The 26,789-nt window shown below is 32.5% G+C and overlaps 2 protein-coding genes across 2 annotated transcripts in view; one reads left to right on the top strand and one right to left on the bottom strand.

The window, feature by feature from the left end:
- Positions 1 to 26,789, bottom strand: part of LOC117178587 (photoreceptor-specific nuclear receptor-like) — a 100,789-nt gene that overhangs the window by 54,699 nt on the left and 19,301 nt on the right. The gene's annotated exons all lie outside the window — the stretch shown is intronic.
- On the top strand, positions 12,938 to 25,547 carry LOC117178312 (pectin lyase-like). The gene is made up of 3 exons (XM_033369690.1): positions 12,938 to 13,237; positions 24,859 to 25,323; positions 25,406 to 25,547. The coding sequence occupies exons 2-3, from the start codon at positions 24,919 to 24,921 to the stop codon at positions 25,457 to 25,459; spliced, it is 459 nt and encodes a 152-aa protein (XP_033225581.1). The 5' UTR covers positions 12,938 to 13,237; positions 24,859 to 24,918; the 3' UTR covers positions 25,460 to 25,547.

Below are 26,789 nucleotides of genomic sequence, written 5' to 3'. Positions count from 1 at the left end.
GAAAGAGGGAGCTCTTCTTAATATTTTGACACCAAAATCATGTCGCTACACCTTACCGACTGCGAGTAAAGCCACCCACGCTTTAACTTGACAGACTGTATACCGTATGTGCTACGTTTAAATCGTAAAAATAAAATTGGAAATGAGTAAATTCAGTTGCATGTTATGAATTATAATAATCTACAAATTCGACTGCGAAGCAGGAGATACGTGATGAGAATGTATTCGTTAAAGCCGAAGGAGCTTTAACAAAAAAGAATTCACTATCACCAAATTACTATTGTCGATTTTTGGACCTTTAGTTAAAAAAAATCTGTGCACAAATGTGAGGAATATACAAAAGCCGAGCGCGGAGCGCGAGGTACGTACGTTATTGAGCGCTAAATTCAGGAGTTAAATTTTTTTCTTCAAATAAGAAAGTTAGTAGAGAAGAGGAATATTCAAATTTTGTGTGAGAAAATTCTTTCAAAATTTATTGATAAACAAATCGCATCATGACTCTGTTACCAAAAAAGCTGAATTTTCTAATATGATTTGATGAAATGTTGAAAATAAATAATAATTGTATTCTTTAAACTATGGAAATCATTTGAAAATATGAATAATGTCACTTAAAAATAACAGTTTGCCAGTCCGATCTAAAAAAATTACACAATTTTAGGCGAATTTAACCAAAAAAATTTGTTTGAACAAATTGAATTTGTTTAAAAAACTGAGGATTTATTAGATAATACAGACAAGATACCTTGAAATTAAAATCTGTAGGCTTATCACAAGAAAGCTGACTTTTCTACCATAATTTTAAAAAAGGTAAAAATTAATAATAATAATTAATTGTTTAAACAATAGGAAGAAATTTGGAAATAAATATAGTATTTTTGAGATAATAAACTGCCATTCCGATCTCAAAAAAAAACAGATTTTAGACGAATTTTCGAGAAAACAGATTATTTAAACAAATAGACTTTATTTAAATAGACGGAAATTAACTGATGAACATTTGTAAACATTCCAATAGACCTATAGTAATAATTTCCGGGAAAGGAGAACAAACTGCTTAAAAGAGTCAATTTCCTTCAGATTAATAGGTCCAATTCTTCGTTGGAAAGTTCTCTACAATTCTTATAACTTTAATGTCAAGTATTCCCTAACCTTGAACAATTATTCGAAAAATACTAAAAAGTGACTTTTTCCCATGCATTTCCCATGCAAATTTGAAATCCCAACAGGCACCATCAAAAAATCAAAATAAAAAAGTAAAATACGGGTTTACTTTTTTTGAATTTCGAAACGATTTGGGGAGATCGTTTGCATTTATTTAAAAGTCGCCATTTTGTACCACCCTAATATCCATTGTTGGAGATTCAAATTAAATTCTCAATTAAGATGTTAGAAATTTGTAGTCTAGTTTTTCTTTAAGCCATATCGTTTTTATTATTGTCATAAGATGATAAGTTGGTAATTTTTGTGATAAAACTTAAGATCAGTTATCATATTAGAATAAAATAAGTTGAAATGTATATTTAAAAGTAAGCTAATATTTCTGTATTTGAAATATCAAAGAACGTGAGTGTTCCTCTGAATCTACGTTCCTACGACTATAAATTTACTTTTAAGATAAGACTAAAAATTTATAACCTTAAATTTATTATTATTTTTTTGTCTCTGAAGTTCTTTATACGTTTGACGAAAGTTAAAAAAAAACTTAAATTTAACACCTTATTCCATGGTTCTACAAAGATTTCAAAAAATTTAAAGAATTCAAACAATTCAAAATATTCGAACAATTTAAATAATCTAAACCATTGAAAGAATTAAATATTTGAGAAACTTGCATATTTTTCAATAACCTTAAAAAGTCAAATATTTACATCTCCGTGAAAATGCTTTTTTTCTCAAAACGGTCAAATACGTGCTGTCTTATTTCGTTTTAAAAATAACATATTTTAGTGTGCGAGTGATTCTCTCACTTGAATTTGTTTTCCTTGCCTGATTTGAAATAACAATTGAAATCTATAAATTATATTTAATATAATAATATGTTACCGAAAAGCATACGTTTTTTGGTGCGAAAAAGTAGCCTTGATAAATTTTCTATAGTAAAGGCAGATGCAGGAAAGAGCCTCATGAGTCAATCCTGAAGTAGATAAAGACGACTTTAGCCAGCCAGAGGGTTTCAGATTGGTGCTGTATCGTCACTCGTCGCTGTATAATGAATACAAGATTTATACACTACTTCTAATTCTCTACCCCAAATGGACCGAAATCCCTTGAATTCCGCCCCATGTCTCCACGCCATAGGCGTAACATTACCACCACCTCATTCTCTTCGGTGCCACCTTTGATCTAATTCTGAAAAATATCAAAATAATTTCAGGGTTACTGAAAATTTCTGAAGCTACTCAGAACGATATAATCGAATAAATTAAAAATTCTTTGATTTGTTTTGCGTTCCCAAAAAGAAACAATGCATAATCAGTCTAAGTTCAGTTTTGTTATTACTGTGAAAGTTTTCTATAGTGTCGATTTTGCGGATGACGGTGGGTGGAAACTAACTCATTATAGCCCGATCCGCTTTTGTTTGTGCACGATGGCAACCACAGACACCGCGCATCCCACACAGTGCCTGTTAAACCTACATTCGGCGCGGCGTCGATTATCGGAAGGGCTATAGAAGGGAGAGCTATGGAAACGTTTCACTGTATGTCCTAATTGAATGATAAAATTTCAAATGGAAGATTAAAGTGTAAACTACGATTCAATAAGGATAATAACATAATTATTCTTCAATTATGAGTATAAATATATCAGTACTTAAAAATATAAGAAAAAATCTTTTTTTTTAATGTTTCTTTTTGAATTTCGTATTCTTTAAACCTAATTAATACATTGAACTTTATTTTTTTTATTCTATTTTTATTCTATGGCTCGTTGCACGAGAAAATTTTGCGCATATAGTAATTTTTAGTTCATGTCAGAGGTTAATAAAAAAGTCAATTCTTTTCATTAAGTGTTATTATTTATAAAAATCGATATAAAAATGAAGCAAAATAGTTAATGAAAAATAAATAATGTTATTAATCCTAAGTATATGTAGGCTTCGCAACAGTATTAAAGAACATTACGACACTGGTTGACATAGATAAATTTTTGTTAACAAATAAAATGTCTAGATCATTTCCTCTTAAAAATCGAATTTTTAACAGAAATTCTAGGAGAGAAGTTTTACTCGTAATTTGATTAGAAGATTTCTTTTTGCTTTCAAAATAGGTAAACTCAACATATATACTGTACATGTTTTAATTTTGTTTAAATAATGTATTCGGTGGATCAACTGTTAAAACATATTCATTTAGTTAAAAAATGTATGTAATAAAGGTTTGATTTACAAGTTTATCGCGCCTGGCATTTGAAGTTAGATTATATCGGCCATAATTGTACATGTGCTACAGCGAGTGTGCATTTATGGAGTATGATTATGAGTTCATAATACTCCTAGCAGTATTATGGACTTATTATTGTACTGCGCACATGCCAATTCGTTTTCGCTGACACCGTTATGTAAACGACTACTTCCAGAACTAAAAATATGCTGATTGGAACAAGGAAACAATAAAACATTTTTAAATGAATGAATTTTATTCTTATAACAAATGCATCCCAGGCGGAAAAATTATATATAGTTTATATAGTGTGAAGTTTTATATAGAATATTAATTTGTTTTATACAAAAAATGTATAAAACAAATGAATATTATATATAATATTTCAGACTATATATAAACTATATACAATATTTCCGCCTGGGCTAGTAACGGCCTTTTTCGATGCCTGTAAAACACGGTTAAAATAGTGCTTCCCGAGCAATGGTGGCGTCATAGGAAGCAACCGTGTGAAATTAGAAGTGAATAATGAAAAATATATACCTATGCGCTCTCATTTTGTTCCCGCAAAAAGTAATTTATTAAGCAATCAGTTGAATGTAAAGCATATTCAATATTTTTCAAAAATTTCTGGGAATTTATCGTAGCTACCGCTACAGCTACTATAAATTTTCAAAATGGCTCTATTGAAAACTGAATGTATGCAAAAACGAATTTGTTATAAAAAATACCGTATGGACCAAGAGATAAGAAACTTTTTACGACTCGTGTATATTTTCAATACTCTTCTCTGGCTCTCACTTACGCACTCATCATCGGTTCGTGCTCGTTTGGCTTCACTAGGAAGCGCAAGCAGCATCAGGAAAAAAATAATAAATTACCTTGTTTTTTATTTTACTTGCAACAAAGCGCAATTTCAATTAAAGAAGATTTTATCCTGAGAGAATTTCGATACTTAAGCTCCATCAATTTCTTTTTTTTTTTAAACGAACTGATAAGCTTTGGATTTCCTCTAAAAATAGAAGCAGAAAAGAGATGGAAACTGGATCGCTATCGGCACGAGGATCCTTTTTCTGTAGCCTCGTAACAGGTATTCGAACGTGCAACGCAACGTCGTAGCTAGCTTTCTCCACTTGCAGTTGTACGATCTTCCAGGCTAGCGTGACAGGTGACGATCAAAGCCCAGCTTAACTCAACGACCCGTTTGGTCGAGGCATCACGTCAGCTCCGGAGGTGAAACATGTGTGTGAGTGTGTGTAAATGTGTGTGCATGGGATGAAAAAGAGGGATGATAGAGAGGAAATTGTAAATGTAACTGTAGGTTGCACCCTCCTGCTATGTTGGCCCCGTTTGCAGTTTATGTGGATGGATTGATGCTGCCCGCCGCGTGTAGGGCACGCCTCGCTTCGCTGCGTTACCAGCCGTCTTCTCCCACGCACTCCCTTCCTCCTAATTCAACGCTATATACGAACTTTCAAGCTCAAAGCTCAAGCTCTTATGCCTTATACCAGTTACACAAAGTCGCCTAATGCGCAGTTCAGAGCCCCCCAAACCCAACAACAAATTCCAAGTTTCATATGACTCTCATGTATGTTTTACATAACAGGGAGCTGGGCTAACTTGAATACTTTCACTGAGGCCCATCTTCGCTGAATCAGCTATTTTTCGGAAAGGTTTCAATATTTTCAGTCGACATTATAATATTAAAATATAATTTAATAGTAATTAGTTAATATTAAATCATTTATGAGCATCACGAGGCGTGTAGTAGGGTGGTAAAAAAAAACCAATGTTCGAATTTCGTTTGGGATAATGGCCTATTTTGTGAGGTCAAAAAAAATAGATCCGTATTTTTCTTTCGATCAGGCAATCCTTAGGGGTTCCGCCAACTCCATAAATTTTCTCATTAAAAATACATTTCTAGTCAAAGGATTCTACGGCTGTAACTGTAAAATATGTTTTATAACGAAATTCCAGTGATAGAGCAGCTTCAATTTTATGGAATTTTCATTTAGATATTTTCACTGCAGAGTAGCAAAATGCTTATAAATTTTACATTTAAAACTATTTCTTAACATTTTTCGGAAAAATCCCCATTTTTAATTTATAAATGATTTCTAACAAATTATACAAATAGATTATAAATTAAAAATTTAAAATAAAAGTTAATTTAACCGCAGGTTTTAATAAGAACATTTGTTTTGAAATATATCGTAATGATTCTGATTTGATTTTTTGAAATTATAAAAGTTAAAATATATAAGGAAAAATTTGTCTCCATTGAGAGATACATGAAGCTTTACATAATAAAGATAACCACTTACTTTTTTTTAATACCATAAATCATCAATATTTCGCTGAAAATCCTCAACTCGCCCTGGTCTCCCCTAGTTGAAACCAAAAATTCACACAATCAATTTTCTTTATTTCTAATGGCTTTATACATAATAGAGACAGGTAATGACATTTGTTATTGAAAAATGATTATTTAAACTAATAAAATTTGTTTAAAGTATTAAGAATTAATAAAAAATATGTTGACACATTAAGATACATTAAGATAATTAAGATAGATTAAGATTTTTTCAAGTTCAATTGTATTTATTCGATGATTGACAAGTTTAGAAGAAATTTCGAACTAATTTTTAATTGTTTCAACAATTATTATTATTTGTTTATAGACTTTTTCCCAGTAAATCGTAAAAAGTTACTATTTTTGAAAATAAATTATATAGTTGATGAATCTCAAAGGTATTACTTTTGACTTAAGATGTTTCACAATTGTTTGAGTATTTTCTGGAATTATAGACAATATCATTATTGAAACCATTTTTATTTGTTAAAAAAAGTGGTTTTTTTGTAGAACGTAAAAATTAATTATTTTCTGGAATTAATGACGCAATTTTTTGTAAAAAAAGTTTGAAATGATTAAAAAAAATTAAAATGCTTTTCTCCTTTTTATAGGGAAGATGGAGAAAATTATAGTTTTTTCGAATCTGTTACACTATGTCAGTATTTTCTTATCTTAAGGAAATCCATCTTTAAAAATAATAATGCATAATGCAACTAAAAAGATAGTTTTCAAAAATTATTATTGCTTAAACAATTAGAGTACAAATTTAAAAAAAAACTAAATATTAAGGAACATAGTGTAAGAGATTCGAAAAAAATAATGTTCTTCACCTTTCATATAAAAAGGCGTGAGCGAGTGATTAATTCCAGAAAATAATAACTTTTTCATAATTAAAGGAGAAAAGATTGTGTAATTCATTGCCAAATATCATTTAAAAAAATATTCATCTCAACATTCGTTAATAGTGACATTAATTTCAGAAAATAATAACGTTTCTCAATTTACAGGGGAAAGACAAATGGTTAAAACAATTGATAATTTTTTCAGCAATTGCAAATTAGTTTTAAATTACGTGAAAACTTGTGACTTATCGAATAATGATAATCCATTGTTTTTTTTCCGATAGAATGACGGTTTTTTTTCTACATAGTCTAATCGTGGTCTAATCCCAGCGGATCTATAGAGGAATTTTTTCCCACAGTTAAAAATGAAAACCATTCTAGTTTATACTATGTAGATCAAATACCGTTATTCCATCGACAAAAAACAATTACAGTATATTAGTTGAAAAAAAACAAATAACTTTAAGATTCAATAATAAAAATTCATGTTAAAAAAATACAGTCTTTAGCATGAATTTGACATAAAACTGTTATTTTGCAATTTCTGGGGAATTTTCTGGGCAGAATACGATGGGTTGTGGGAGAAGGGTCATAATTAAAAGTTAGTGGGTGGACATTATTCCTTGAAGAAGAAGAATTATTCCTTAAGAAGCAACAAAATTTTAAGTTTCAAAAAGTTTATAAGAAGTACTACTTTTCTGACTTTTTTGATAACTGAGATATTTAAATTGGAAATCCCTATTGTTCACTGTTTTTATAGGGGAAAGGGTTCTTACATGAAATCTCAAGATTCCGCAACATCTACAAAAATGATAATTTTAAACTTAGCTACCACTTCAATGTACAATAGTACATTGTTTACAAGTCTACATAGACACTATAAAAGTTTCTAGACAAAACTATGATGAAAGTACCATTTTATTTTAAATTTTTTTGCAAGTACTCATATGACTTATAAGTGCTAAAAAGTACTTCTGTAATTAGACTTACGGGAATGTAATACTCTACCATATGAGCAATTTAGTTTGCCACATTTTTTATCCGTGATTCTTGATTTAAAAAAATAATAATAATAATAACAGCAGTCAGACATGGAGAACAATCAAGCAAACGTCTGGACACTAATATTTTTCTAAAAAATTAAAAAAGGTGTATAAAATGTGTGGGAAATTAAATGCTCATATGTCAAAGTATCACATGCCTTTAAGTACCTAGAGTAAAATCACCAGTGTTTGGCACTGGTGCCTTTCGTTAGTACTACACTACAACTTGCTTTAAACAATAGGAAAATGCACAAATCTATCATATTTTTCTCACCTTACCTTACTCACTTTAAAAAAATCGTGCAACAAACGTGCACAAGAAGGCCTAAAAAGAATTATGTTCCTTAAAAAAAACTCGTTTAAAAGCGAATACTCAAGAAAATCAATTAATATAACTAGCGTTTAGTTCTTTTGTCGTTCTCAAAATTTTGATTCCTGGTCAACCAGAAAAAAAAACTAACATTTGAAGGGAGTCACGGCAGAACCATATAAGTTCCAAGGAAACAATGTTTCAGGAGTCCAAACAATCGTCCTAAAAATTTGAATGATCTTTTTAATAAACAAAAAAACAGTCCATTCAACAGTTGATAAGAGTTCTATAGACCTATGAAGAAAAAGTTTGGAAAAAGTTCTACTTAACGTAGCATACATCACAAGAAAAATAATTATTTTAAATTGTTTGAACTATTTTGATTTTAAGAATTTTTTTAAATGCGAGGTACGAAAAAAATAATAGCGTCGTTTAATGTAGAGAAAAAAATTACACAAAACTTATATGTATTAACCACTCATCATTCTCATCACGCATACTATATTCATGGTGTCCCGCAGGCTCAAGTTTCCGGACTTATATAGCCCACGCGCGACTGTTTATTCCGTGCTCCTGATTGGTCCAGCTTAAATATTTTACAACTCAAAAACTACATTTGAACTGATTTTTGAATAAGGATTTTTTAATTTTTTATTTCTACACAGGCATATAAGTCTGGACTCTTGAGCCTGGGACAACTTGTAGAACACATTGCGCGAAACAAAAAATTGTCCAGTACATGCATTTCATGTAATTATTTTTTCATAATAGAATGGTGCTATCAGTTTTTCCATACATTGCATGTATAAACAAATTGTTATAATTGAATTTTTTTAAAAACAATTTAAAAGTTAAGTGTTTTTCCACCACCATATGCGTTGGAGTTTTAAAGAAAATCTAAGCCAATAAAATATGTTTTGAACTAAGTCACACTTACATGATTGTGCCGTGACAACCTTTATTTATCATTTCACTGTTCCCCTTTATAGCTTCTATAAAAATTCGAGTTCAATTATCGCGTTTTCCATATATTTTTTCGCTAACATCGTATGATTAAACTAACAAATGAATCTCGCTGAAATTCCGTGATACGACAGAAAATATGTATATCAATGCACATCACGTCGTTCTATCCCCATTGAAGATATATTTTATTTAAACAATGCAATTTTATCAATTTTGATATTCAGAAGAGCGCGCCAGAAATATTTGAATTTTAGGATCCAATACAACGCATTACTGTGATTCTAAGGAATCGTATCATTTTGACGTAACGGCTGAAGGGGGGGGGGGGGGGGCAATTTTAGCATTACGCCAATGTGAAATTTACATACCTCAACTACAGAAAAAGCGTTATGTAAGGCGGGAGGGTGAAAATGATCGCAAAAAAAAATGTTACATATATTATACAGGGACCAATTACAGTGAAACGCTTCAATAGCGCTGTCTTCTATAACCCTTCCGAGAATTGAGGCAGCGCCGCAGGTAGATATAACAGGATTTGCGCTGGGCGCACTGGGTCTGCGGTTGCCATTCAGGCGAGCACTCAGGCGTGAACATGCAAAAGCGGAGCGGGCTATAAAGAGTTAGTTCCCACCCACCGTCAGCCCCAAAATCGGCGCTCTAGAAGAGTTTCACTGTACTTGAAACGCTTTTAGGATGAAATGTTCGAAATGTATATAAAGCATTTAAGTCTTCAAACCCTTAAAATTGAAAAATTTCAGTACATTTTCCTGATCTTTAAATAATTGTGACTCTTGTAAAATATAGTATATGATCAATATGTTACAGTCTTCATCGCCAATTTATTCTTAGTTGTCAATTAATTTAGACTATAATTTCTTAAAAATTATAAATAAAACATAGAATTAACAGTTTATTATGAAATTTAATTGCAAAATTGTAAAGATTTTAATTTGCAGATTAAGAATAAGGAGCACTAAGGAATTTAAATATGTTCGACCTTATGTAAACGGATTATAAATCCTAATTCTAAATGAAAAAGTTCTCTCTCAATCTAACGCCAAGTAGAATAAAGTTTATGAGGGAACGGCGGGATTTAGAAATGTGTACTTAAGAAATGATGTTGATTGAATCTGAAGACCTGGAATGAGTTACTTGATGAATGAAGAGTGTTATCTAGTCCAATCTAAATCTTATTCCACCCAGAAAAATATTAGTTTGAATACAAAATAAAGACCACAAGTTTACTGTATTGGGTGAAAATCATAAAGTTAGAATTATTTGATTTTAAATTATATAGATAAAAAAAGTATTTCATGCTAACATAAAACATTTTTTCATTCGTATGTACTAAATGATCTATTTTCGAGGCATGTGTATAGTGTGCAGAAAATGGTCATTCTAGAGACGCACTAAACAGTAACGCGCTCCACGTTCTAATATTACTTTCCAGTATGTCTCAATGATTATAAGTAGACGAAACACAAATTCCAACAAAATTTGTTGGATATCTTGAATTTCTGGACATTTTCGGTAATTTATCAAATAATTTATGGCATCTTAAATTTTTTTAAATTTACAGTAATTTTGTATTTTGGAATATTGCCAAAGGTTGTAAAGTTGTCAGCTCAAGCGGAAAGTGCGTACTACATGAATTACGAACGGCAGTAGATGAAGATAAATAAAGTATTCGCTTAAATTGAACCTTGAATTAAACAAACATTTGTTTCATACATTTATCACAGATAACATTTTTATGGTTTATATAAAATTCGTTTGAATAAATCTAATATTTATATCAGTGATCATCTCGCCGTCTTCGATTTGACACCGTCAAATCTTTAACTGAATAACATTGTATATTTGAAGATAGTTTTGCTGTATTGCATGATCATTTATGGTCATTACTTGAGGCATTATTAATGACCGATCCTATACATTTATATAAAAGGAAATAAAAGACTCTGTTTCTGGTCCTCGCTAGCCATTGACTTTTTGTGAATGATGTGTCGAGATCTTCAGTTTAGCACAATGGTGACATGCTCGTTAATTTTGGTGAGATTAAAATCACTGTATATGTATCACTGAAATTTTATTAATGATTTTACTAGAAATTGCGATTTAACTTCACACAACTTATCCAGTGTCTACATTGTTTCACTTGCAATTAATTTTAACATTCCGATTTTTTTAATAATATGTGAGAAAAATTTAAAAAGTGAACTAGGTTATATTAATTAGGACGAAATGTCTCACCGTCCCGAAAGTCGGGACGGTTATTCTATCCCCATTTCGAGCTCCGTCAATTCTTTGGGGCGACTAGACGCAGCCTAATTATTTTTAAAAGTAATAATTATATAAAAGTTTGATAGAAAAAAAATTTTACATTACATTTTTACATGGCTAAACATGTGAGTGAGATGTATCCTGATTCTGCTTCTTCTCGGGAGCTCATTTACTTAAATAGATAGGTACTGCTTAAACAATTTATAATTATTTGGAACATCAGGGCTTATCACAGTAAAAGAAAATTTTTTAACAAATTTATATAATTTGCATCGAGTCATTGAAAATGCCCTGGTTGGTTGACCCTAGAAATCCTCAAGAGAGAGAGGGGACACGTGAGAGTTTTTACTGCCAATTATATTTATATTCAATCGTATCAATAAAATAAGAAATAATTTAACAATATTAGGTATTTTTTCAGAGATTTTATACAAAGTACAATATTATAAAATACAATAATGGTAAAGTCCCCTCTAAAGTAACTTTCGGGTACATTTCACCATGACTATCAGTATAAGAAAACTGTCACGCAGTAATAAGTTACACTTTAACGAAAATCAACAATTTCTCGAATATTCGTGCTAAATTATAATCAATTGTTATTTATATTATACTAACCAACGCGGTACATATTAATTTGATTTTTTTATCATAAAAACTGATTTTGCCATTTAGAAGTGCGATCTCTAAACTGCGCAATTTAGATTTTACAGATAAAATAACAGCCAACATTAAATTTTTTAGAAAGTGACTTGTTTCTTATTGTAAGTAGGCTTTTATTAGTTATGAAAATTATTTGCGGAAATAATTTTTTGTCAATTGTACTGAGATAGGATTTTGAAAGAAACCAATTATTCGAGATTGGTACAAAGTGGTTTTTTGTGAAACGGATATTTTTGCAAATCTTGATGTTTTCAGGCATTCTACATATTTTAAAATCTTTATTTCAGAAATATTGTATGCCGTTGCCAAAATTGTTTATATCCCATACATCATTTTGTTGTGTCGGCTAGAACTATATATCTTTTAGTCCTATAATACATCTATGAAAAAATAAGTATCATTATAGAGCGAAAAAATATTCAACTCTATAAATATTTGATGAGTAGAATAAAAAAATTTAATTTTAATGTTAGAATATTTATCCAATCTAATTATCAGAGAAAATTTGTCTGGCCGGTTCACGATTAATAGCAAACAAGAACTTTGAGTTTAGTGTCCCAAATCTAGCTGGAGATCCACAAGGGAGAGTTGGGAAACTTGAACCCCTGAAACTTGACTAAGAGAAACCGGAACACGGAAGTCGTCACATAATTTGAATACAGTCAAAATCGGATACAACGCCGGGTTTGGGACTGACGATGGACCCTTATCTAACCCAGCGAACTGGATATATCTCCACTCCGAACGTAAACAGTCTGGGGTGTATGAACCATTTCCGGTGGATTTTATTGCGTGGTGAAAAATATTTTGAAATTTGTTTTTCTAATATGGAGACAAGGGTAAATTACATATTTAACGGATATGGAGAAGGGAGCTTGCTGTCGCGAGTAAAAATGGTTCGACTTGAATTGCCCCCAATCAAGACATACTGAAGTCTTTAATAATCCGTCCAGATACGCGATCGCTCACTCGAATAGACCCTTTGGAGATAACAGTATCCAAAAACATATGAATGTTTCGACCAAAACACTGCCTGCCAACGCCTTAACCTCTTCTGGCTGATTTCCACATATCTGGACAGATATTGAATTTACAATTGCGACGTGCCCTAAATTTTTTTATGAACATTTTTGCCTTTTCTAATTGAATTCGGAAGAAAGCAAAATGTGTCGTCGATTACGTTATTACATAAAAAGGACTATAAATAAATTTATTAATTTGAAAGATGTAGTAATGTACAATTTTGGTAGTATTTGAGCATACGAAATATATACCCCAAGGTCAATATAAAAAAAGTGAATCTTAAGCATTTGCAAAATAATTTATATTTGTCCACATATGTGTACATCAGTCCTTCGTGCAAATACGTCAGTAGAGAATCGGTTGCTGATCCGGTAAGTGTTCTTAATGATTATCTATCATAATTTTATTTCTATAATGTATAATTCCTATTATATACGTCATTGTTTGCATAATTGTTCATTTTGTCTTGAAAATGTTTATCTGTATTATTCTTCTACTACAGTTCATAAAACTTATAATTTTCATAAACTATATTGTATGTTTGTATTGAAAACTTTTAAAAATGGTGTTCACATATGTGTACACGCATTTATATACGAAAATATGTACAAAAACAATATGTGCATACACATTTTATGTTTTTAGGAAAAAATAATAGTAAATACGTAGATATGTGCGTGCGAAAGCTCGCACATTTACCTATTGCGCAAGTTTCATAACAACACATAAAAAGAAGTTATTCAACAGAAAAGGACTTCCTTTTATAAACATTAGACTCACAAGAAACACAGATTTCACTAATCCCACATCAAGACTTGACAGTTTGAGATTCAAAGTACTACATTGGGACTCCGATGTTTGAAATTGACTGGAGCTCTCTTTCTACGCGGGGTTTCCGGTTGTCACTCAGGCGCGCACTGTATCGTGAACAAACAAAAGCCGAGCGGGCTATAATGAGTTAGTTCCCACCCATCGTCATCCCCAAAACCAACTTTATAAAAGTGTTAAATTGTAATTCATTTTAAAGCAAAGTATAACATTTTTGATTAAGATAAATTGATATTCACTGCTCTTTTTCATGATTTCAAATCCCATCATTCCTATCGGCTTCAGTAGGCATCGGAGTCCCACTGATGCTCGGCGTGAACTCGTCATCTCGCTAATTCGCGTGTCTCCCGCTTCGAGTGAAGTGTTGGAACATCGTGACGCATTTACACAGCTAGGTCCTTAGGGTACAGCGATTTACCACAACGCTTCGGTTTGGCCACGCCTGAGTGATCACCGCAAATCCCCGATGCTATTTTTACTGCTACCAGCGGCGTGGCGTCAACTCTCGGAAGGGATATATCCTGGTCTTTGTGTCCGAGTTTGACTGAATTTTTTTTTCACAACGCATGTGCCTAGTGAAAGTTATGAGAGAACCGAACGTCAGTTCGTTGTTGCGAGATTGTGATTAGTTGCTTTTTGAAAATCGCGCTCTAAAAACAATTTCCGTAATTCGGTTTGCCCTAACGAATCAGCAACGATTCCCACGTGCCTCGACTCTCCCTAGAGCAGGGGTCTCCTAAGGTAGATCCTGTATCTACTAGCGATCCCAGGCTAATAGGTTGGATCTACTCAGTTTTGCCCAGAACTGTCAAAACCCTTTACCTTATTTATTGGAGCTGGGAACCCTTAAACTCGAGACCCTTATTTCTGTTCGAAACTTCACGCTAATATTGAGAATTACGAAATAAAATAATAAATGTTTAGTTTTCGTTACTTTAATATTGTGTAATAAAATATTCAATACAATTGTAATTTTTTCTACTCACAATTTAAATTCCCTAAAAATGGTTTTGTTCATAAATAATTGAAAATTTAATTTTCAAATTAAATAAAAAAGCAGCAAGAAATTCATGCGTCCTTGAGTTTCAGTTACCTAATATTAAAAACATGATCAATTTTAAAATCCATAATAACAAATTTTTCAATATTAAAAGTTCAACAAATTGTTAAATGGACTTAAATAATTGATTATATTATTAGGTGCGCAGCTAAGTTCCCGCTGTTTGTCAATAGATCGCTCCAGCAGTATGTACTAGTCGATTTTGACATATTCAAATCATCATGAACCAAGCTTAGACATATGGTAAACAAACCATTTTGATACGCAAGTGATTTTGTTTTAGCGTCATATACTTTTGGTTGTGTAAAAATGTATGATTTTGTGCTAAATTATCGTTATTTGCGGGAAGTGTTGATTTTCTTGTTTCATTCGGGGAAAACGGCCGCTGAATCGCATCGAGAGCTCTAAAAAGTTTACAGAGATGCTGCTCTAAAAAACGCAATGTGCCGTGATTGGTTCTGTCGCTTCAAAGACGGTGATTTCGATGTAAACGACCGTCCGGGTAAAGGAAGGCCAAAAACCTTCGAAGACGATAAATTGGAGGCATTTCTCAATGGGGATCCATGCCAAATGCAAGAAGAGCTTACTTCAGCATTAGGAATTACCCGCTAAGCCATTTTCAAGCAATTGCATGCGTTGAGAATGATTCGAAAACAAGGAACTTGGGTTCCTTATGGTTTGTGCCATTTTGTGCTATATGAGCGTTGTTTTTTTCTCGTCAACAACTGCTTCAGCAGCAAGCAAGGAAGTGTTTTCTTCATCGCATAGTGACGGGTGATGAAAAATGGATTTATTACAGCAACCCAAAGAGAAAAAAGTCACGGGGACTGCCCGGTCATCCCTGGCGGACCGAAGGAACCGAATGGAGCCTCTACAAAGTACCCATAAGGACCCCATTGGGTCCCTATTCGGTTCCTTTTTTAAAAAAACTAAAAAAAAAAAAAACAAAATCAAATTTTAAATGGTTGAAATTCGGATTCTACATTAAAATTAGCATTAAAAACTCACGGAGTAATCGCAATACTTTTTCTTGCAGCGTTAAAAACTTTAAAAAATAAAATACCTGTCATTTACGGGGGCCGAAGGCGTCTTTAAGTGCATCTTGTTTTAGTAGCAGTTAATAAGCGTTTCGTTGGTAACTTTAAGAGTTTTGTCTGGATGCTAGCGACACGCAGTGGAAACCTCAGACAACAACGCTGCGATGTAAGTGAGAGAGACTTTTCTTTTTAAACTTCGCGCGCAACATCCTACTTGAGCTGTTATGGATTTTTAAAAAAGAACCGAATGAGAACCCAATGGGGTCTTTACGGGTACTTTATAGAGGCTCCATTCGGTTCCTTCGGTCCGCCAGAGACGATTCTAGTCTTCGGTTCAGCCGAATATTCACACATCAACACTTGCCGAAAATTACGATTATTTGGCACAAAATCAGACATTTGCACACAACCAAAAGTATATGACGCCAAAACAACATCACGAATGTGTCAAAATGGTTTGTGTACGATATGTCTAAGCTTGGTTCATGACGTTTTGAATATGTCAAAATCGACCAGCACTTACTGTTCTAGCCATCTATTGACAAACAGCGGGAACTTAGTTGCGCACCTAATATTATATCTGACAGATACAAAAAATAAATAAATGACTATTTTTACGATCTGTTAATACCAAAGCAAAAAATTTTTCCTTCAGTTGCGATAGCGTTTTAAGAACTTTATTATTAAAAATAAAAAATTACTTTTTATTTTGAAAGTTTTTTCGAATAATTCAATTTTAAGAATTTATAATTTTAAAAATTGACATTTTGAAAGGTAAAAATGAAGAAAAATTAATTTTTTATCTTAGAGAAATTCAATTTTAATTCAATGAATTCTAATTGTTTAATGTAATAATAATTTAAAATTCTACAATTCAAGCAGCTTTGACTTTGAAACATTCAATATACTTTAATGTAGTATCAAATCAAAAATTAGTTTTATTCAAAAGCGCTAATGCAATTTCAATTCTTTTGAATTTTAAGAAATCAATTTTTAAAGTTTTTAATTTTTTGTCTTTTCGAACCCTTATTCTAAAATAATTTTATTCACAGATTCTCTATTTGAGAAAAACTCTTAAATTTTGAACGCCTTGAATTTATTTTTGACCACTTATTTGTACTATTATTAATATTTTTTTATTTATTTAGTAATATTAATTTCGAAAACATTTATTTGTGAACAATTATCGGCAATTGCTTAGTTTAAATACTTTAAATAAAATACTTTATATTTCAAGCTCTGTCAAGTTATACCAGAAGAAAAGGGTTCTCCGAGCCCTTCCAACTGGGATTTTTTCAAAAAGGTCATAAACTTTCTCTCAGTTTTTCGTCGAAAAAAAATTGGTAAATCTTGAAAAAGGCCGAGCGATTATGGGTTACGCTGCACCTGTGGATTGTGGAGACCCTTGTCCTAGCGAATCTCTAGCTGATTTTTAGTCTTAAATGGAGGAATTTCACATTTATTTTAGTTTTTTATAAAAACCTAGCAATCGTAAGTACTTTTTCAAGCTGCGCATGAATCCAAATGAAAAAAGGCAGCCTCTTAGTGTTAGGAGTTTTAAATCCTGGACCTTGGAAAGGTGGAAGGAGTTAATTAAAGTTGTGCGATCAATTTAGACCTCCCACTTTTCTAATGTCCTTGATTGAAAATGCTCAAAACCCTCACCACCCACCCCGAACCTTTTTTCCAATTGCCATAAAAAACAATCATGGATCCTAGTGTGGAGGATTTTATATTAGGGACCTTGAGAGGTGGCAGGGAGGGAGAGGGAGGGGGCCAGAGTACTCTCCCTATTGACAACAAAGCTCTTTTCCAGGAGCCCAAGAAAAATCACGCATCTTAGTGTAAAAAATTTTTAGCCAGACCTTATAATGAAAAATTTCACAAAAACGGATAATAATACCATATTTTCATGTGCATCAAAGGTTCATCCATATTCAAGTTCATCTGACTGATGATAATCTGCCTACAGATATGACATTTCTGCAATACAGCCAATTCAGAATGTCATGGCAACAAACGCTGGTTAATTATGCTTCTTCTTCAAAATGATAAATGGGGGCGTCAACAGCTAAAGCATACCAAATAATAATTGAATTGTTGTGTGGAAATTATATGCTGAATAAAAGGAACAAGAGTGGTGCCTTTTTTCTGAACTTGCATCCTAAACTGGCATTGTTGTCTTCATTCGGAAGTAGCCTTAAACCTAGCGTTTGTTCCTAGTTTTGATCAACTACTTGAACGCTTCTGGTTCTGGTAACTCCAAAATGGGAACTAATATTAGGAAACCACCAAAAACCTTTTAAGGGCGTTTTGAAAACAACTTTGAATTTTGTGCCCACAGTATCGTCTCTCACTTCGGAGGTTCTGTGACCACTTCTGCTTGGGCTGCTAGATGGTCCTTCTCAAGGTCCACCGTTACCTCTGAAACCGATTTCAGGCTCATGGATTTCGTTGTGATCCTCAGAGAATTCGATGAGATATGTAGAGTAAATACTTAATAATATTTATGCACCTGCATTATAATAGATTATTGTGAACGAAAATTGCTTGACTGTCAACTTACCAAAATCCGAGAGGGTATTCACTCGCATATTAGAACACACACGTCATGCGTAATACCGCGTACTATTACGTAATATTACATAACAGTTCATAGAATTATATACTAATCTCGTATTATTGCGTAATAATCGCGTATATTTTTTCAAAAGCCAAACGTGATAGAAAAAGTTTTGTTGTCAGATGCGGATTTCGGATTCGCATATTACAGTTGATAATAGTATCACAAAACCTCTTGTAAGTCAGTGGGACCCAATTTCGTTTGCCATGTTCTGTAAGGGCGATAATTAACTGTTTCAATTGTTGATTTGAATTATTTATGGTTTATATCAATACTGAGTGTTAAGAAACTGAAAAGTTCACTTTTATTTACGACTAGTTATTTGAGTATTGTTATGATTTTAATTTTGCATCACCTGATAATAAAATAAAAAATTAGTTTCTAATTATAATTTTATATTATAAAATTTCAAATGTTTTCCCAGGAAAATTCTAGTGTTTTAACGAATTACATTGGTATGAGCGATGTGCGAAACCTGCAAAAAAATTATAAATGACTACCATTGTGCGAGGCGGTAAAATTAGGAATCGCGTACAAAAAATTTGCATTGCAACGTATGACACAAACATTAAAACGTAGTATTATTTAAATTTTGCGCAAATAAAGATTTAGAAAATTTAGAAAATAGAGAGTTATTATCAACATTTATTATATGTGACGTAAAAATTTCTTTTTAAATGGTTCGAATATAAAATATAAGTGAAAACGCATGCATGTCCAATATATAATCTCTTTTTTATTTTCATGCTAAAGAATGTAAATGAGAAAGAAGGAAAAATTTATGTTTTATTATCTGCTCAAATCCAAAAATGAATTAATAAACGTGGTAAAGATTGTATAGGTTTCGCGAGGATTTTCTAGTTTGAATTTAATTTCGTAACTACTTACAAACAAGCGTGCCAAATTATGGGCAATGCCACCGCGAGTTGCAGCGTCGCATCGTTTAGTAAAAACTGTGAAAACTTTCCTTAATTAATTAAAAAATTTCGAAAATCTGTTCACTATATTGACTCGGATATTTTTATATATTCACATATACATTTCTCCACAATACTTCCAAGTTTCATTAAAATTCGTTGCACGGTGTCAAAAATATCAACAATTCAAAACAATGTGATGTTAAAATTCAGCATGACTTCACTCCCATAATTTTGAAAATTTCCAAAACTCCTTTGGGCAGCAAATATCTCTAATATAACACTACAATTTCATAAAGTGTTACTAAAATCAAAAGATCACTTGCAGATCCTGATCCATTTATAAAATTAGCAATAAATTTCAGTGTAAATCCTTGTTTCCACTCTTAATTTGAATTCACAATTTATTGAACGAATTAACTCTTTGGCAATGTTTCGATTTATAGAATTAATTTTTTCAACATTATTAACTTCAAATAACTTAAGTTCAATCGTTATTAGAACTCTTGAATAATGAGTAATAATTATTATGGTTATCAACAATTTTATAAATCTAGTTTTCTCGTCTTATTATCTTATCTTACATGCTAAAAACCCATTTTTGATGTTGGAAAAAACTGCTAATAACTCTTCGTAATTACATTTGGTCAATCGATAACAATTTCATTATATGTCATTATTTACTAAAAAATTTCTATTGTTAACATTATAATGATTATTAAAGAAAGTAAAGTTTACAGCCAAATAATAAAAATCAATATCAAGGCAATTAGTGCATTGATGGGGCGAATCTTCCGCGTTCACGAGCGTCTCTAATAATAAAAATTAACAATTTGCTTATTATATAACAAATTATTTATTAATTTTCACTAATCCATTTTACAAATTGCTTTTGTCCATACATTGTAAAAATTGAGTTGAAATTAAGTGACCAAACATTGCTTATTCCCACGAAATTAGTTTCGTCAACTTATTTGTTTATAAAAAATTCAATGCATTTTTAAACTTCTACAGTTCCATTTTAAAAAATGTCTAAATAGTTGTGTCATGGATTCTAGATCTTTTTGAATGAATCTGTATAACTTATAACGAACAGTATTCTTCAAATGTACAAACTTTTTTGTTGTTTTCATTTTTTTTGTTAACTTTCATTTATGAAAAAATTTTTCACACGGTAAAAATAATTTTGGTTTGACAATTAATTTGCCCACAGACACTTTTATTTCCCTAACTAGCCGCGCCATGCAATAGAAGACCTGACGATTGATTTTTTTCTCAAAAACCAGTTCCAAACTCACTCCAATAATTTCAGAACTTGTATACCATACATTATTTTTGAGAAACGCGCTTTTAATTTTTATTCTTTTCACCAAATTTTCAATAAAAAAAAAGCTTTTTTTAATTATAAAATTATTTTATTTTTGAATGTATCTTAAAACAAGTAGATTTTGAGGCCGAAAAGTTAAATTAGTCAATTGGAACCCAAAATCCGTCATTTAAAAAAAGTTGTCCAAAATATCTACGCGATTTTTTTTCGAATTTTCGAATATTTGACTGTATTTTGTTTAGCCACCAATCAATCATATTATTAGTTACAGTAAAATCCCATTCCAACCTCAAAATTCCCGTGATCAGATGTCGTTAACTCCACCAGCGTCTTCAAACAAGTTATTGGCTAAGATGTCTCCGAATTTAAATAATATGAGGTGAAGATTTCCCTAAGTGCTTTTTTCACCTCTGAAGCAGTGATTGATGGGCATTCCTCCTCAGATATTATGCGGTTGTCGCAAACCACCTTAAAGTGGATGATATTCTTAATGTCTTCTTTCAATTCTAATGATGGGACCTTGTACAAACCTCTCTCCAAAAAGTCTCTATCTCGTCGATCTTATGTGGATTTTCCACAGAAACAAGGAGATCGTTGAAGAGGCGCAATGTGTCAGCAAAAAACTGTTGATTTTCTCTGACCCACCGTCCCTCTTCTGCATATCTTTCTCCTAACCTCAGCTAACACTTGTTTTTTGTGAAAAGTATTCTGCTTTATTGTCAGCTGCTTGAATTTGTTCAGTGTGTAACAGTAAATCCTCATTTCGTGGGCGGACCTTTGGACCATTTACGTGAATGGCCTACCAGATGTTATGTAGTCAATCACACAATGAATACGGGACGCATTCTGTTTTGCCAAACCAATCTTCTTGTTCAGTTAATGCAAGCATTATTTGGTCTTTTGATCAATCATCTACGGAAAAAATGTATCCGGAAAAAGTCACGAACTTGTAGCTAGGTCTCGGATACGAGTTACAAAAATAAAATATTGAATCGTTATTTCTATTAGAAATGTATAGATTTCGAAATATTTTATGATCATTTCAAATTTCCTACGAACAATTCCTGAAGATTTCAGACCTAAATATAAAAACGAAATATGCATTTGTGCGATTTCTTTTATATTAATTTATATATTCGCCACTCAGAAAGTTCACACCCTCGAAAGACTGCCGACTTATCAGTTTCTGAACATAAACCAAGAGTGCGTAAACATGCGCAGTCATCGTGGGCGAACAATATAGGTTTCCCAGTGGGCACAAAATTTGGTGACGTCTTTACGACATCGTTACGACATCTTTACGAAAATTTTACGACATACTATGTCCATGCCGTTAAGGTATCTTTACGATATCGTGAATAAGTCGAACGATCTGACGATGTCTTTACGACATCGTAAATACAGCGAAACGACATGGGCATAGGATGTCGTAAAGTTGTCGTAAAGATATGGTAAAGACGTCGCCAAATTTTGTGCCCACTGGGTTTATAAAACTTTAGCTACATAGTAATACAGAAATCTGAATTCCAGTAGAAAAAGGCGGTTGACTTTCAGATGTAACCAAAAGGATCATTCGCCAGTTGAAAGTCAACTGATGATGATAACATGACTTTAAGTAACGCGCTTGGTAGAAAGTCAACTGCTTTATGTACGGAAAATGTACTTTATAGGTTAATTTAAGACAGAAAGATTGTTGACTTTCCGCCAACGCGTGCGTGAGCAATGAAATTTATAGATTAATTTAAGTCAGCTGATTGTTGAAATTCATAAAATTTATGCGTTATTTTTCAGTTGTTAGGAACAAGAAATTAATATAAAATTAAAAATTGAATAATTTTAGGAAATACATTTTTTTAAATGTAAGCATTGAATAAATTATTCATTTATGCATAATCAATCAAGTTGTTTCATCCTCTAAGTCGATGAGATTAGTATATGGAAAAAAGAACTTCATGAAAGTAAACAAGGCACTTATATCCATTTCATGCTACCAGGTACAAAACATGACTTTTCAATCCTTTTTATATCTTTTTTATGAAATATGTAGGATTATTCTATTTATAATCAATATCCGTAATAGATCTGAGTACATATATCAAAATAGGAAACGTTGACGAAACGACTACCATGAGCTCAGTGTTGATCGATACTTTACAGCACTTTCGACGCTATATTGGCTACAATCAACTGCTCTCTTGGCTCCTCTTTTAAAATCGCCGAAATCCGTTTAAGTCTTTGCGCATCGTCACATCGCATTCCGCGCACGCCTTTCTGCCAGCACAAATTGAAATTCAGAGCACGCGAATGAAAATCATCCCAAACTCAACATATCTGTCAGTTAATTATCATATAACTTGTATATCAGATATGAGACACTGCACTTAAGTTCCATTTCTGGTTTAAATTAAGTGACTCACTTAATTTAATGCAAAAATGAAATTCATCTTCATTTAAAATTCATCATCTTGTATTACTGCGTACTCGTCAGACAAACTAGAACCACACTACGTGCGCACACATGCACTGTTGCAATTGGGCGAACGTGTGTGCAGGCCACGTGCAGGTGCACCTATTTACCAGTTCCCAGATTTGTCGGGCAAACTCGTGAGTGCTCTGAGAATCAATTCCTCAGCACTCATACATTTTTTTAATTATTCAATAAAAACCTAAGTGATGAACCTTTTTAGAATTTTCACATGGAGTTAGTCAATTCTTTATCGAATTTAGCAGATTATTTACGAAAATACATCAATATTCGATGAATTTTTCTCATTTCCGAGACCTAACTACTAGCTCGTGACTTTCTTGAGGATACATTTTTTCCGTGTTGGTTTTAGCCATCGATTGGATTCACCCATAAATCTCGCCGCACTATAAACTGAACCATTGATGATCCAGAGGTCGGATTCCTCCGAGATATCTTTGCGAAGGGAGGCATCCATTTCAGCCAGATCTGGGGGCTTAGGAGGAACCTGGGTGCTAATGTTCCTCCTTGTCCTGAAATCGTTATCATATTTCAGGGAGTGCTCGCCTGCCGCGGCTGGTCTTAATGTTGCTTCAACCTTTTCGCCTGCGGCTTGTTCATGCAGCAGTTGAGGAAGCGCTTTACGTTCATACAAAGTTTTCGAGAGGTAGGCAGCTTGAATTCGCGGAGACCACTACGAAACGTGCTGGAGCTTTGGATGTTTCTGGCATCACATAGTGTCCATACACGCCATAAAGCCTTCGCGACAGGGATAATGTTGGAATCGTAACAGTCCAGCAAGTCATCCTTGAGACAATTAGTCCTCTCAATGTAAGCTTTTGGCCGGTTCGTCATCGTGTTATGAACATTTATTTCAAATTATAAGTCCGATGAGTACAATACCATGTAATTGGTCAAGTGACGCAACTGTTAAAGTGTTGATTGATGAACTGTTAATTCCAGTAAACAACTTAATATATCTAAAAAATGCACAGGATAACCTTGGATGTTTAGTCGTTTTTTAATATTCAAAATTCACGTATAAGACATATAAAAAATTGTAATATTTGCCATGGGGCTTGAATATACCCAAAACATCCCAGGATAACCTATGGATCTTCCAGGCATACAGTTTACACTATGATTAGATAATCCGTAGATATCCCTAGTATATACCTGGGACGAATCAGGACATAAATTACACGGAGAAAACGATATCGCAAGAATTGCAATATATAGCGTAATTCCTGCGCTATATATCGTAATTATCACATTATAATAGCGTAAAATCGTGATATCGCACATTGCAAGATTTTAGATTATATTATTATTTTATTATATTATATATCCGAGGGTTCCAGTAGTGGCCAAGCGATGTTAGTGCATTATAATATCCTAAAAAGCTCCGGAACTTGCTTGTACGTTATCATATTGCGTTTTATTTCAATACAGAGGTTTTGCGATATGATTGTGCGATATCTTTTTCTCCGTGTGGATATTATGCATTACACAACTGCATTGCTATGAGGTTCCCGTACGTGAGATATATCTGACATAATAAAAAAACTTAATATCTCACGTAAACGGTTTGAATAAGTGAATAAAACTTTAAAACATCTCAAAATATCCTATGGATATATCTGTAAGAAAAATGATTTCTTTGTATTCCTGGTTACCGAAATATGTTTCATTTTTAACCCTTCAATAATTTAATAAAGTTAATTTTTTCCATGCAGGCACTTTTTGCAGTCTTGACTACAGGAAATGATGTGTATCCAGACACAGGTGTGAACGGCATGTTAGGATTTGCAGCAAATGGAGGCACTACTGGAGGCTCAAATGGGCCTGTAGTGTATATCAGTAATATCTCGGACCTATATGATTATGCTTGTGACATCGAACCTCGTACATTAGTCATAACCACAAATATTGTTTCACCGGAAAAAGTGATAATTGAAATGGGCGCTAACAAATCAATAATTGGCTCTTGGAAAGCAAATATTATTGACAATGTATATTTGGAAGCGTCAGAAAAGTCAAGCAACATCATACTGCAAAATTTGGTATTCAAGCACGATGTTAGAAATATCCGCAATGAGGAGACGCAGCTAATATTTCAATATGGATGTTGTTACTGGATTGACCATTGTACGTTTGATGGACGTGAATCGCACGAATATGATTTAGGAAAACTGCTAAAAGTCAGTAATTTAGTTGATTACGTTACAATTAGCAATTCCAAGTTTATGAACCACTTTTATGGTTTGATATTTGGTTTTCCAGATGAATGTATTAAAGACCTTGAACTATATAATAACTATCCTCGCATTTCTATAATGTTTAATTACTTTGACAACATTTATGTTCGTGCGCCAGGCTTGATGCGCTTTGGCATGTTCCATGTTTATAATAATTATATTAACAATTATCACTTGGGTTATACTATCAGCTTTGAATCTAAAATATTTTCGGAAAAAAACTATTTTTCTACTCCTGGTAACGAGAATAAAGTACTTGACGACAAGGCTAATGGTTATTTCAAAGATGTTGAAAGTAAAAATATGCCAAATAAACAGATATGTAAGAGAGATATATGGGATCCATCTTATGACTATGCCTATATTGTACGAGAGCCAGAATACGCTCGAGAGTTTTGTATAAAATATTCGGGTGCTCAGAGCAAAGAATTGGTTTTTGGCGGTGGTTCCTAAGGAATCATTTGTTTAATAAAATAACTGCTTCAATCACAAGTTCTGTGTAATTTTTTATAATTTAACTTACATGTAACATTTTCCCTTTTATTTTTTTATATATATTAATAGAACACGCACTGTTCCCTGAGTGACGAAATATCTAATTAATATCCAGTTGCACTGTTGTGGTTTTATTCATGAAAAGCCCTCTGGCTTAGTTAAAAAGAAAAAACACCCTCTGTATGGCAGCACCAGGAAAAACATTCATTATGTGTTTTCTGTTATTTTATCGTGCATTCTCTTCCAGAGCATTATTTCTCGTGAAAAAATTGCTTCATGAGGGGCGCAACCCCGAGAATCCCCGCAGCATTATTTATTGATTCAGGACCTATGAGCGCAGCTAAATTGTTTTCTGAAAAGCCATTTCTGTCATAAATACCATAAAAGGGGGGCTCAATTTTGAAAAATTACTCTGAGGCCTAAGAAATTACATTCAATAGATTAATAATATTTGAGGCTTTTTTATAATTGAACTCGGAAAATTTGTTTTCCACTCAACTTGTTACTCTTAACAATCTAAATTGAACTGCTAAATTGTTTCGAAAAATTATTTAGCTAGATTTTTATACATTGCAGATATTTTCAATTTTGGTTTAAATACCTTTACCTTGCAATTAAGCTAGCATATTCAATTTAAATCACATATTAAAGTTTCAATTCATACTTAAATGTAGTGAAAATTATATCTCTAAATGTGGCTTTGTTAAAAAAGTGTAATATATTTTTTATTGCATAAATTTAGTACGTGTCTATAAATCCTATAACTTCAGATGCTATCATGATTAATAAAATTAAGAATTTAATTGACAAAGAGAGATGTGGAAGAGAGGAGGCTACATCGATGCACCCAAACGAAAAACGGAATTTATGAAGACAACGAAATTGATGAAAAGATGTTATTCAAGTAGCTTCTA

This window comes from Belonocnema kinseyi, chromosome 8, assembly GCF_010883055.1.
Source record: "Belonocnema kinseyi isolate 2016_QV_RU_SX_M_011 chromosome 8, B_treatae_v1, whole genome shotgun sequence".
In the NCBI taxonomy this organism is placed as follows: Eukaryota; Metazoa; Arthropoda; class Insecta; order Hymenoptera; family Cynipidae; genus Belonocnema; species Belonocnema kinseyi.
The sequence above is the reverse complement of the archived record's forward strand: the minus strand, read 5'-3'. Positions and strand labels throughout refer to the sequence as shown.